The 13,754-nt window shown below is 45.9% G+C and overlaps 1 protein-coding gene across 1 annotated transcript; it reads left to right on the plus strand.

Annotated features, from left to right (window-relative positions):
* Positions 1-11,425: 11,425 nt before the first annotated feature.
* LOC139028933 (transcription factor atf-2) lies at positions 11,426-13,391 on the plus strand. The gene is made up of 2 exons (XM_070447543.1): positions 11,426-11,705; positions 12,190-13,391. Exon 2 carries the CDS (start codon positions 12,203-12,205, stop codon positions 12,836-12,838), a length of 636 nt encoding a protein of 211 aa, XP_070303644.1. The 5' UTR covers positions 11,426-11,705; positions 12,190-12,202; the 3' UTR covers positions 12,839-13,391.
* Positions 13,392-13,754: the final 363 nt, after the last annotated feature.

Below are 13,754 nucleotides of genomic sequence, written 5' to 3' on the forward strand. Positions count from 1 at the left end.
CTGAGTATCACAAGACGATAGTAATGAGTTAAACACAGACACTTAGATACACATAAAGGCACTTTTTAAATAACATCGATATACAATACACATGTTAGCGTGTTAGGAGAGACAATGACATATGTAAGAGCGCATATACCTCAACAGATCATACAAAACCATCTACTCTCCATAACGTTCTCCACTGCTTTACTTCATCATCCTCTCCAGGTCTCTATCACTCACCACAATGACAACCTAGTTCAGAGGCCCTATCACTCAACACAAATGACTACCTCGTTCAGGTCTCTCATCACTCACCACAATCACGACCTCGTTCAGTGGCCTATCCATCCCAATGACGACCTCGTTTCAGGGCCTATCACTCACACAATGACGACCTCGATCAGGTCTCTATCACTCACCACAAGTGATGCCCTCTCGTTCAGGGCCTATCACTCACCACAATGACACCTCGTTCAGGCTATCACTCACCCAATGACGACCTCGTTCAGGGCCTATCACTCACAAATGACGACCTCGTTCAGGGCCTATCACTACACCCCAATGACGACCTCGTTCAGGGCCTATCATCTCAACAATGACGCACCTCGCTCAGGCTTATCACTCACCAATGGACTGCCTCTCACGGCCTACTCGACTCACCCCACATCGACTGCACTCGTTAGGGCCTATTCACTCACCACAATGGACGACCCTCGTTCAGGGCCTATCACTTCACCACAATGACGACCTCGTTCAGGGTATCACTCACCCAATGACGACCTCGTTCAGGGCCTATCACTCAACGCACAATGACGACTCGATCAGGTCCTATCACTCACCACAATGATCGACCTCGTTCAGGTCTCTATCACTCACCACAATGAGCCCCTCGTTCAGGTCCTCTATCACTCACACAATGACGACCTCGATTCAGCGGCTTATCACTCACCACAATGACGACCTCGTTCAGGCGCCTATCACTCACCCAAATGACGACCTCGTTCAGGCCTATCACTCACCCCAATGACGGACCCTCGTTCAGGGCCTATCACTCACCACAATAGACGACCTCTGTTCAGAGCCTATCACTCACCAAATGACGACCTCGTTCAGGGCCTATCACTCAAACACAATCGACGACCTCGATCAGGTCTCTATCACTCACCACATATGCATGCCCTCGTTTCAGGGCCTATCACTCACCACAATGACGACGCTCGTTCAGGTCTCTATCACTCACCACAATGATGCCTCGTTCAGGGCCTATCACTGCACCACAATGACGACCTCGTTCAGGTTCTATCACCACCACAATGATGCCTCGTTCAGGGCCTATCACTCACCACAATGACGACCTCGTTCAGGGTTATCACTCACCACAATGATGACCTTCGTTCAGGTGCTATCACTCACCACAATGACGACCTCGTTCAGGCTATCACTCACCACAATGACGACCTCGTTCAGGTCTCTATCATCCACCACAATACGACCCTCGTCAGGTCTCTATCACTCACCACAATGATTGCCTCGTTCAGGGCCTATCACTCACCACATGACGACTCGTTCAGGGCTTATCACTCAACAATGACGACCTCGTTCAGGGCTATCACTCGACCACAATGACGTGACCTCTGTTCAGGTCTCTATCACTCACCACATATGATGACCTCGTTCAGGTCTCTATACACTCACCACAATGACGATCTCGTTCAGGTCTCTATCACTCACCACAATGACGATCTCATTCAGGGCCTATCACTCACCACAATAGATGAACCTTGTTCAGATCTCTTTCACTACACAATGACGACCTCGTTCAGGGCCTTCTTCAATCTGAGTCATCTTGACTCTGAGCCGACAACATTACACAGTATCTTACTGTCTGAGCTGAGGGCAGGAAGATATGTCTCTCATTTCAACTTTCAATTTTCTATTTCATAGTCCTTATAATTGATCTGTTAGGGGAGGAAAAGAGGATCCATTTTAAAGTTTGGAGTACAGGGCTGTTATGTGTGCTGAAGTACCCGGTGTATTATGAACATGGCCAGATAGGCTCGTGTCTAGCATTGCAAAGGCTGTGTCCGCTCAGTACAGGATGTGTGTTCACAGTCCAGGATGGGTGGTGCTCTCCCCTCTAGTGGAGCTCTCCTCAGATGGTGCGCAGGATGACTGTTTGGGCCTAACAAAACAATGCTGAGAGATGGAGGGAGAGAGGGAGCAGATAGGGGGGGGGGAGTGAATAGAGAGGAAGGAGGGAGGGAGAGGGTGAAAAGGAAGGAGAGAGAGGGGCAGAAAAGAAAATGATGCAGGGGATAAAGTGAAGAGGAGGGAGGAGAGGGGCAGAAAGAAAATGAATGCAGGGAGAGAAGTGAAAAGGGAGGAGAGGAGGGCATGAAAGCAAAATGATGCAGGGGTAGAGTGAAAGGGAGGGAGAGAGAGGGGGGAGAAAGAAATGATGCAGGGAGAGAGTGAAAGGAGAGGAGAGAGAGGGGCAGAAAGAACAGACTGGCAGGGGTCAGAGTGAAAGGGAGGGGAGACGAGGGGCAGAAAGTAAAATGATGCAGGGTAGAGTGAATAGGGAGGGGAAGAGAGGGTGCAGAAAGAATGATGCAGGGAGAGAGTGAAAGGGAGGTGAGAGATGAGGGGAGAAAGAAAATGATGCAGGGGTAGAGTGGAAAGGGAGGGAGAAGCGAGGGGCGATAAGGAAAATGATGCAGGGAGAGATGTGAAAGGGGGGGGAGAGAGGGGCAGAAAGCAATGATGCAGGGGAGAGTGAAGGGAGGGAGAGAGAGGGGCAGAAAGAAATGATGACAGGGGTAGACGTTGAAAGAAAGGGCTGTTTACATTTTAACTGTGACATCTGACATTAGTTATTAGGAGCTCCCATATTTTGAATAGACTTTGGCATTGAACCTAATTCCCCTTCATTCCTAGTGCTCTGGGTCAGGGGTGGTGTTTACCATTGAAGGTCAGCTACGGTTCCTTGCCTTCAAATTTTGAGCTCACCTATTTTTATACAACGTAGAATTTTTTCCTAATTAAACTGGTAAGTGCTTTGAGTCAGCGAGGTCAGCCATGGGCCTGCTCTGTTGGGTCAGTGGTCATCTCTGTGGCGGTGGCGGCCGAGGGACCGTGCTCTGTTGGTCAGTGTCATCTCTGTGCGGTGGCGGACCAGGGCTGCTCTGTTGGGTTAGTGGTGCATCTCTGTGCGGGTGGCGGCCAGGGCCTGCCTTGTTGGGTTAGTGGGTCCGATGCTCTGTGGCGGGTTGGCCGGCCAGTGGCTTGCTCTGTTGGTAGTGGTGTCATTATCTGTGCGCGGGTGGCGGGCCAGGGCCTGCTCTGTTGGGTCAGTGGTCATCTCTGTGCGGCTGGCGCCGGGCCTGCTTCTGTTGGGTCAGTTGGTCATCTCTGTGCGGCTGGCGCGCAGGGGCCTGCTCTGTTGTGGTATGGTGCACTCTGGGCGGCTGTGCGGCAGGGCCGTGCTCTGTTGGCTCAGGTGGGTATGCTCTGTGCGGCTGGCGGCCGGGCTGCTCTGTTGGGTTCAGTGGTGGCATCTCATTGTGCGGGCTGGCGGGCCAGGGCTGCTCTGTTTGGTTAGTGGTCATCTCTGTGCGGGTGGCGCCAGCCTGCTCTGGTGGGTCAGTGGGTACATCTCTGTGCGGGTTGCAGGCCAGGGGCCGCCTCTGTGGGTTAGTGGTCATCTCTTGGCGGTGGGCAGCGACAGGGCCTGTCTGTTGGGTTCAGTGGTCAAATCTCTGTTGGGCTCGGGGCCAGGCCTGCTCTTTGGGTCAGTGGTCATTCTCTGTGGTTGCTGGCGGCCAGGCTGCTCTGTTGGGTAGAGTGGTCATCTCTGTGCGGCTGGTGGCGGCCAGGGCCTGCTCTGTTGGGTCAGTGGTCATCTCTGTGCGGCTGGCGGCCAGGGCCTGCTCTGTTGGGTTAGTGGTCATCTCTGTGTGGGTGGCGGCCAGGACCTGCAGCTACTTCATGTTGGTCTCTCTGCAAAAACAACACTGCAGTGACTGCATAATATAAGTATTATAATATGAATATAATATGTGTATGAGGAAGACACATACTACTGGGGAGCAGTGCTCTCATAACAATGATATCAATCTCAGAATAAAAGCCAAGTGCATTGTTAGAACACAGACGTTCCTGTACATTATCCATCACTGTCAGCTGTCTCCAAGTAGCACAGGCTGTGAGGCTCGGAGCTGCAGAGGAGAAGCAGATCGCCTGTACAAGAGATACAACGAGAGAAGCGGGAATAGAGAGGATCAAAGGTAGAGGGGGAGAAAGGGGAATAAGAGTCAGGGACAGGAGACCAGAACGCAAGAGACACAGGTTTTGGATTAACATTACTTTACACAATCTGTGACTGTTCGTAAACCTGCAGGTGGTGCTGAGTAAACTGAAGCATCAGCCTAGGCCTAGAAACTCACCGGAATGATCTGGTCTATGTGAAGCCGCAACACATCTCCCACACATTCATCCTTCCACTGGGATGGGCTGAAACTGAGACTGGAGTGGAGAGAGACAGAAGGACAAAAGAACTGATATTGATTTACACAGAKGTTTGAGGGTTTGACAGTACACATGGGTGTCTCAAGTTAGGTTTGTTGCCCTGAGAGACAGAGCTGGCCTCTTTGTGCTCACCTCTGGGAGATGAGGACAGCACAGGGTTATTAATCTGAGAGTCACTGCATCTCCTGGCCTGATGGAGAAAGAGAGGAGAAATAGACAGATAGATCGATACATAGATAGTTATATATATATATATATATTAAAAGCCAACTGACATTTACTCCTGAGGTGCTGACCTGTTGCACCCTTTTCAACCGCTGTGATTATTATTATTATTATTTGACCCTGCTGGTCATCTATGAATGTTTGAACATCTTGGCCATGTACTGTTATAGTCTCCACCCGGCACAGCTAGAAGAGGACTGGCCCCCCCTCAGAGCCTTGTTCCTCTCTAGGTTTCTTCTTAGGTTCCTGCCTTTCTAGGGAGTTTTTCCTAGCCACCGTGCTTCTACATCTGCATTGCTTGCTGTTTGGGGTATTAGGCTGGGTTTCTGTCCAGCACTTTGTGACATCAGCTGATGTAAAAAGGGCTTTATAAATAAATTTGATTGATTGATTGATGAGATGGCAGAGATATACTGGAAACACACACACACGTGTACATATGCATGCGCACACACACACACACACACACACACACACACCAAAAAAACCAAGAAAAACCACAAACCACACACACACACACACAGCCACACACACACAACACACACACACACACACACACACACACACACACACACACACACACACAGATATTTGATCATTCATTGAATCACAAATATGAACTGCAATTAATAAGACCGCTCACAAGAACCTTAGTCTAAAACTTTAGTCTAAAACAACCAAAAATATAAAAACTATTACAACTGAGAGTTGAACCTAGAGTTTGACCTACATCACCACGATGAGGAGGAGTAGTGGTTGGCTTCTCCTGGAACTTTTTGTACAGCGTGAGGGGAAGTCCTGACAACAAAACACAGCGGACAGCACAGGAAACAGAGAGAGAGAGAGAGAGAGAGAGAGAGAGAGACAAGGGAGGTGTAGAGTTTGTCAATTAGTGGGTTAGCGTGTTTGTGCAGCAGTGTTGGATCACAACACATGTAGACAGAAGGACAAAGGAACTGATATTGATTTACACAGAGTTTGAGGGTTTGACAGTACACATGGGTGTCTCAAGTTAGGTTTTTGCCCTGAGAGACAGTTACTCTGTGACTCAAGGTATATCGGTCCCAGCGGAACACAGAGAGGATCTCCTCTGTCGAGGTTTGTGGAAGCGGCGACTGTTTGCTCTCACCTCCCACGTGATACCTGTTATAAACAGAGTTAAAGAAAAGCCTTATATAACTGCAAAGTGCTTTATCTATTACTAGGTCAGGTCACTCTACATCGCAGATGGAGTAGGATGAGAATCGTGTTGTGTGTGTGTGTGTGTGTGTGTGTGTGTGTGTGTGTGTGTGTGTGTGTGTGTGTGTGTGTGTGTGTGTGTGTGTGTTGTGTGTGTGTGTGTGTGTGTGTGTGTGTGTGTGTGTGTGTGTGTGTGTGTGGTGTGTGTGTGTTTTGTGTGTGCAAGTGACAGACTGTAGTGTGTTATTATGCCATCTCTCAGGGGGAATCTTGCAGGCCCCTATTTGCCCATACCGTGCCTGGAGAAGACAGAAATTACTCTAATAGCTTCTTCTGAGGAAACCGGACCCCTTAAAACACTCCGTCATTATCAAACTAGGTCAAAGGTCATAATTTGGATGCTTTATTTGACATCTAAACACTTTTCTTTGTTTCATGCAAATATGGATGGACACAAAGACTGGACTGACCGGTTTCAGGGTTGGTGGTATTATCCCCTTTTGGGCACGGTGCCATAATGACCATAGACGCTGTTCTGGAGGAGTGAAACATCAGAAAACAACAGACAAGTTATTTATAACATTGACTCGCATGCCAGCCAACTCATTACATTGCTGCCATGTTTACTCCCTCACAGAACACACAGAGAAAGGGAAACGTGACTCCTCAAATCATTGACTGTGACCTATTCTCAATAGAAAGACACAAAATCCGATGTTACTACTGAGTGTCAAATCAAATGGTCCCAAGGTTTAATATTTAAGATGTTCGATTCGTAGTAGACAAAATACCTACCGAACATGAGTTAACCCAGCTTGAGTTGAAAGTCTTCTTTCGGTAAGCGGTTGATAAAAATGTGTCGATCCAACAATTTGAGCATAAATCCTTTTAAGCCAGGACTCTCAGCAGGTAACACAACAAGAGGTGGTGAATTCTGGTTCGGAAGTAGATATCCTGTTTTCATCTGTCGTCATAACCTAAAGAGGAGACAGGATCATATTCAGTGGAATGAAAGTCAACCCAGTTCACCTCAGACAGGCCTGAGAGAGGGGCTCCACCTCCGTAGCTGTAACTCTCTAATGCCTATTCTCCTTACAATGAAAATAGATAACAGGTGTTATCTGATGTCCTTGAACTCTAACCCTAAACACTAACCCTCCTTCACACTTCAGCATAACAGCACAAACTCGAATAAGCTCCCACCATAAATAAATAAACAAACAAATCCATAGCTCAATGTTAAATTGTTTGTATTGTCTCACACACAAACACCTGTGTAGGTGATTGTTAACAACTCTCACCGGTAAACAGCGTCTCTGGAGTATCCCTCCGTAGCGTGTGTCCCATGGGTGTCACATAAGACCTGTGACCAAGTGACTGGCGTGCACCAACAACCTCAGCAGAGTCAGACCACAGCTGAACATTAACGTGGTGGTAACTTTCCATCCACCCTCCACAGCATTTCATAACATTCACCTGCTTGGGAGTGTTCCCTCTCTTCTCCCTCGCTACCTTTCTCTCTGTCTCTGTCTCTGCCCCTCTCCCAGGTAGCTTCACTATCAACATGTTCCACCTGTACCTGCCAGAAAGAGAGGGGGGAAGGGAGGGCAGGGACAAAGCGTGAGGAGAGAGACGGGAGAAAAACAGGCAAATATAAAGGGGGAAAGGTTATCAGTGCTTAGTTTGAGAACAGAAACACCAGTGGTCCCTCATTTCCCAGCTCCTTTTCCATGTCCATTCAACACTAGACCATTCAGATATCCTCATCTGCACTGAAGATCTCACTGACGTCTTTGACTGACTCTCAATAGTCTAAGGAGAACGGGAGAGGTCAAGAGGAAACAAGGAAATTATTTTTGAGATTCATCCTTTGTCACAATGCTAATAAGGTTAACATTGGTCTGATGAGAGTATCTATGAGCAGGAAGGCCTGTGTGGAGAAACTGAAACACTATGTCTTTGTTCTGGAAATATCTGGCCAAACTCACAGTTCGGATTTTCTTTCACCATGGGTTTTATATTATTTCCCCTCACAATACAGAGGTCTCCTTTTCTTCCCCACATCACCCCCCTCTCTGCCTCTTCCCTCATCTCCCCCTCTTTCTCCCTCTCTCTTTCTCCCACTCGCTCTATTTCTTCCTCTCTCTCTCTCATTCTCTCTCTCTGAGGGAGGACAAACAGTGGGACTGTGGATGTGTCTCTCAGCTCCAGATAATCAGCCTGTCATAAGGAGAGCCTATTAGTGCACTCTGAGCTGCAGGAGGACTGAGATGAGGACGAAGGGGCACAATGAGCTCCCTCCCAGGGGTGGCCACCAAGTCTTCCTCCTTAAACGGAAGGTCCTCTCTACAAAAAGACCACCATTTATTGACACCGGTCATTTATTGACACCGGCCACACAATTCCATTGTTTATGGCATGACATTGTCCACTTATTAGTACAATTTTAGATTTTCTGTTAAATCACTATGTTAAATCAGTAATCACTATGCATGTGAAAATCAATGATGTTTGTGAAAGAAAATATGTTACAATAAGAAGCCCATTACATTCAATGTGTATGATATACTGTATTTAAATAGCCATTCTGGTCTGAATTCTCTTTTCCATTCCTCTTGTGCATCTCAAATTCTCAACCACATTCAGAGGACTAATGCTGACCAGAAAACCAAGGTGGTCACGACAGTGGAAACTACTAAGTGGCCTGGAATCGCGATGGAACCACAGCAACTGCCAGGATTGTATATCAAAACAGTATGTCAATTCCTTTAGGTCAAAAGGCAAATGATCACCATTACTGTTCAAAAGGCAACATGCAATGAAATATAAACTTATATAAAAGCCACAAAGATATATAGCTAAATAGCTCAAAGCATGTTTTAGGTTATAAAGGCATATGTAATAAGATGCATGTATTTAGATGGATCTGTATGTAAAACTACAAACTAATCCATTGTTCAGTCAGCACACATTCTTGTGCTTTTCTCTGTTGCATTGCCATCTGGTGGTTGTAAATATCCACTGCAGCTTGATAATCCACTAAACAGTTTATTACCGGTTTCTAAACTTTACTAAGATGTCATCATGTGTCATCACATAAATATCTTACATCCAGTTCAATTGTATGTACTCTATCTAACATAGTGTTCAATGTGCTTATGTGTTTTACTCGTACCCTCCGTTGAATTATCCTCAAAAGGGKCAGAGTCTAAACCTTGAACGCGAGTGTCTGTGTGTTCATGTAGCACATGGAGATGTGTGAAACTTACTCCTCAGCCTTAAATGTCCTGCTTGTGTCGCCTCAATAGCTAGCTTTTGCAGTGACGCGATTGGCTAAGACACTTGAAGGAGGGCTGTCAGTGTGCTAGCAAGGAGGGGGTCCTGAGTTCGTGACAGGTATGGGCCGAATCGGGAGGAAGTGGTACTCGCTAAGGAGGCAGCATGACTGCCTTTTCATTCGCATCAGTGTATTTTCATCAAGTACAATCAGTCCAATCTATTTTTAAATGTGGGCTTGCAGCCGAGTGGTTTTCTTAGATGTGTTGTGGCATGGAGTCTCAAACCTCCACAAACAATAAGACCAGTCGGCCAGGCTTTTTACACCACAGTTTAACTGCTGCCTGTTATACTTGCTAAACCTCATATCCCATTCACACATACACACATACACACTTCAATGTGAATCCATCACACCATTAGAAATAGTTCAACAGGTGGAGGCCTACTTACCATACCAACAGTTGGGATGGTTGCTAATTGATGTCCACACCAAAGTAACAGAGAGATGGATGGACAGATATACTGCAGTATCTTTGGTACATTTTACAGAGCGATATCACTGTGGGGTCAAACTGTGGCGAATTAGCACACAACAGACAGTTGACACGCAGGCCTTCTGAGAGAGGGCTGGAGGCCCTTTTGACCAAGCTCCATTCCGCCTGGTTACTGTAGATCAAACCCATACTCAATCACTAAGGCATCTTCCACATGAGATCAGAACCAGAGTAACACCATGACCCAAAATGAGGTACTTGTACACTTGCACAAACTGTGGGGTCAAACTTTGTCAAACTAGAATCTCTGTAGCCCATTACATATTACTGGATCTGTACAGTACCATCACTTGTCTATGCCTGGTCCATCTTTCCCATGAATGAGTGGATTGGTGTGGGYAAACTGTGCTTTTCTGTTGGAGGGGTCTACCAGCCGGGCTCTGACCAACCTCTGCTCTCAGTCATCCTGTCACCCAGTCACACTGCATCTGAAGCAGAAGGTTACACCCAGTGAGCTAAATGAGGCAGTGAAACTTCCTGTGAAAAGTGGTTAGCAGCTTCGCTGACAGGATAGGACTAGGAATCATGCAAAGACCATTTCAGATTGGCCTTTTAACCAAGATGGTGAATATAAAAACATGACCTGGTTTAAAATAGAACCACGTCTTGTCCTTCACACGTACTCTATTGTCAACATGCACACACTTCTGATAGCTAGCACAAGAAACGAGGCTTTTTCAAAAGTATTTTAGATACTCCCTACTCTTTAGCCATGTAAGATGAGGAGTCATAACCTGGCTAACAATACTTGACGTGTACTGGTATACACAACAATGAGTCACTGTGTGGAAGTACTGTATTTGAGACTGTATGTGGACACAGCATCATGTGTACCTTAGCTGTGATGGTGTTGGGAGGGTGAACGGGTGAGATGGACGGGGTTCTGCTACTTGCCTACAGGGTCACTTTGTTGATATATGGTTGGCCTATGCAGACAGAGGGGAATTCCATCCCAGCATAAAGGCAGGAAGTGGTTTTGCCACACAATGAACTGAAACCTGGGCTGCATCTCAACAGTTTAAAGTGACTTTCTCTCCTCATATCCTCCCTTCCATCTGCACTAATGTGAAAGAACCAGACAGGTACCTGCAAATACCTGAAAGGCCGTCCACCACATTGTTTTCAGCCACCATATGTTATCAGTTCAGTGCAGGTAAATGAAGAGGAAACCACTTCAGACTATGGTGATGCCACCTGGTACCTGTAATATAATGAATCCTGAAATCACTACCATGCACAAGTCTGAGCACCACAACAAGCCCTGCCACTGTCTACAAAATCTCTAAATGTATCCCTACTCTCACAGACAGTTGCTTTTTCACTTCTACAGTAATGGCATAAAAGGCATACTTGTGGTAAGTGAAACTAGAAATTTATACAGGTGAATGTCTGTGGTTTAACCCTTTCAGTTCTAGGAAATAGAGACTTTATGAGTCATTATGACCACAGAATCTGTCAGGTTGTTGAGCTTCAGCAGTTTAGAACTAAGGAAGACCTATGGATGAGTCACAAGAGAGTGCAAGCAACATGTTCACCGCAACTGCTCCCTTTTCTCACAAGACAGTCCCCCACTTACTGCCTGGACAATCCCCCACTCCCCACATGCCCATTGGCCCATCCACAGATACATGATAAAGTACACAAACACTGGCCCATTTCTGTGGAGAGGATGCTTGTAAGGTAGGCTACGGCTACATTGACAATACATAGGACAGGTCATTTAGATCCTTTCTTGATTTACTTTTTACAAAGTTGATCTGGATTTCACCTTTCAGAACTCCTGAAGAAACTAGGCACAACCATTGATAATGACCATTGTTTCTGTCAACCACACAGACGAGCGCGCTTGCACAGAAATAAACACACAACATGCACAAAAGTTTCACAGCTCAGAGCGAAATATGCGCCTTGTCTCATTATCACTTCAGCACTTCACATCGTGACAGCGACAAAAAGGTAGGCCTGCTAGAGCTTGTAGCCTAACTATATTTCAAACCTCAACTCCTCTTACACTTCCTAAAAACTCACTAAACAGAATTTATATGTCATGGCAAAATGTATAGGATGCAGAAAACACACGACAAAAGCCCAAAATGCCGTTCAGATTTACTGAATTTTTTGTAAAAGTTAAATATCTAAATGGTCACTTGCTTACCAAAACTGTATTTAAACATAACCTAGAGCACTGTGTAGTTAATGGTTTTAGTTTTTTCCCATCAGCATTTTCAGTGTATTTTGTTGAAATTCCAGCCTTGGCTACTTTTGTATAAATATTTTGTATAAAGTCTAATATACTTTTTATAAAAATTTCWGCAGCCTTTGAATTAGGCTTAGGTTGCAGACCCACTATGCAACACATCAAGTAATAAATCAGGTGTGAATAATTTCTTCAAAAGCAATTGTACTATAGAGCCTTTACAGCCTCTTTGTCCTCTCATAGCCTACTGAGTGACATGTCTACCCCACGGAGTAGTGAAGGGCTCCTGGAGGATATGGGCCAGCCCTCCTTCTCAGTGGAGAGCAGTGGTGGGGAGGAGGAGATGTGGGACCCTGGCCTCCTCTTCCCAGTGGCCCGGCCGTGCCTTCTGGCCTACAGACAACTGAGGCTCCGGACCTGCCAGAGCCAGCTGTACCCCAGCACGCGCCGCAAAAGAGAGATGACCCCTGCCGATAAGAAGGACGCCAACTACTGGGATAAGCGCCACAAGAACAACGAGTCGGCCAAGCGCTCGCAGGAGAAGAGGAGGGTGAATGACCTGATGCTGGAGGGCCAGCTGCTGGCCCTGAGTAAGGAGAATGCCCGGCTGAGGGCTGAGTTGATCACCCTGCAGTACCACATGGGCCTGGGGAAAGAGGCAGACCCAGCCACCCTGCCTTCCCATGGCACGGTTCCACTGCACAGCCTGCTGCCCTGTCTGAGTCACTCATCAGTGCCTACCAATCTGTTGATGCCCTGGGGCTCCCTCTGCCTCCCCCAGCCAGCCCTGTACCCCAGCCTGCCTCTCTACCTGCCACACTGGAGGAGCATGAGCGGCAGAACCAGGTTCAGGACATACACAGAAACTTCAGGGGCAGGTTCAACAAATTGACTCAGATCAGAAGGTACCTCAGTCCAGACAGCTGCTAGCTAATGGAGTGGCTTAGAACAAATCAACCCCAGATTATACATAGGCCTACTTTAATGGCATGTATTACATGTCAGATCATGTCAAATAATACATGGACACTGTATTTTTTGAATGGTTGCTAATCAACAATTGCAAATCATAGTTTAAAATATTGTTATAAATACCATATGTGTATTAATTACATTTTGAGAGTGAACTGGGAGTTTATTAAGTTAATCTCAGACTGTTACATGAGGAATATGAAATCGGTATTTTCGGTGAATTTGTGGTGATTTTCTGTTTAGTTGAATAGGTTATAGAAGATAATATGTAGAAATTAGACCTCTTGCATATCTTAAAAATTAGCAGTTTGGTTTTTATATTTTATATTTAGGACAGCAAATAAGTAGGCTATATTCTGTGGAGCACAAGATGGGGCTCCATAGAATGTCCTCTTCTTATTCTGCAGTATATCTAATACAAGTGTTCTTTTTCAAATGACACATCAATACAACTGGTTTAACCACTTTTACAATTACAGTGAAGATTCAATTATTCAGGGGTAAAATAGACCGACTGCATTTTTCCCCCAATTAAATGTTGCATTTTTAACACCAATGGAATAAAAAATAGAGCAGAAAATATTTTTCACATTCTCATATAAGCAAGTAGGGTAGTAATGAAAGCAATCAAAGATACATTTTCAATCACTTTTAATTCAATGGCTCGCTTTGTTCTGTACACAAACACAATTGCTTTATTAYCCTAATGGCAAGAATTAGAAAAACTAACATGACAATCAACCTTCTATACCACACTCTGCAACTATGGATTTAAAATGCTTTGACAGCTACAAAACCGAGATGAGCAATATTGGTTTGAATTTTACTGTTCAAAA

This window comes from Salvelinus sp. IW2-2015, linkage group LG16 (genome assembly GCF_002910315.2).
Source record: "Salvelinus sp. IW2-2015 linkage group LG16, ASM291031v2, whole genome shotgun sequence".
Classification (NCBI taxonomy): Eukaryota; Metazoa; Chordata; class Actinopteri; order Salmoniformes; family Salmonidae; genus Salvelinus; species Salvelinus sp. IW2-2015.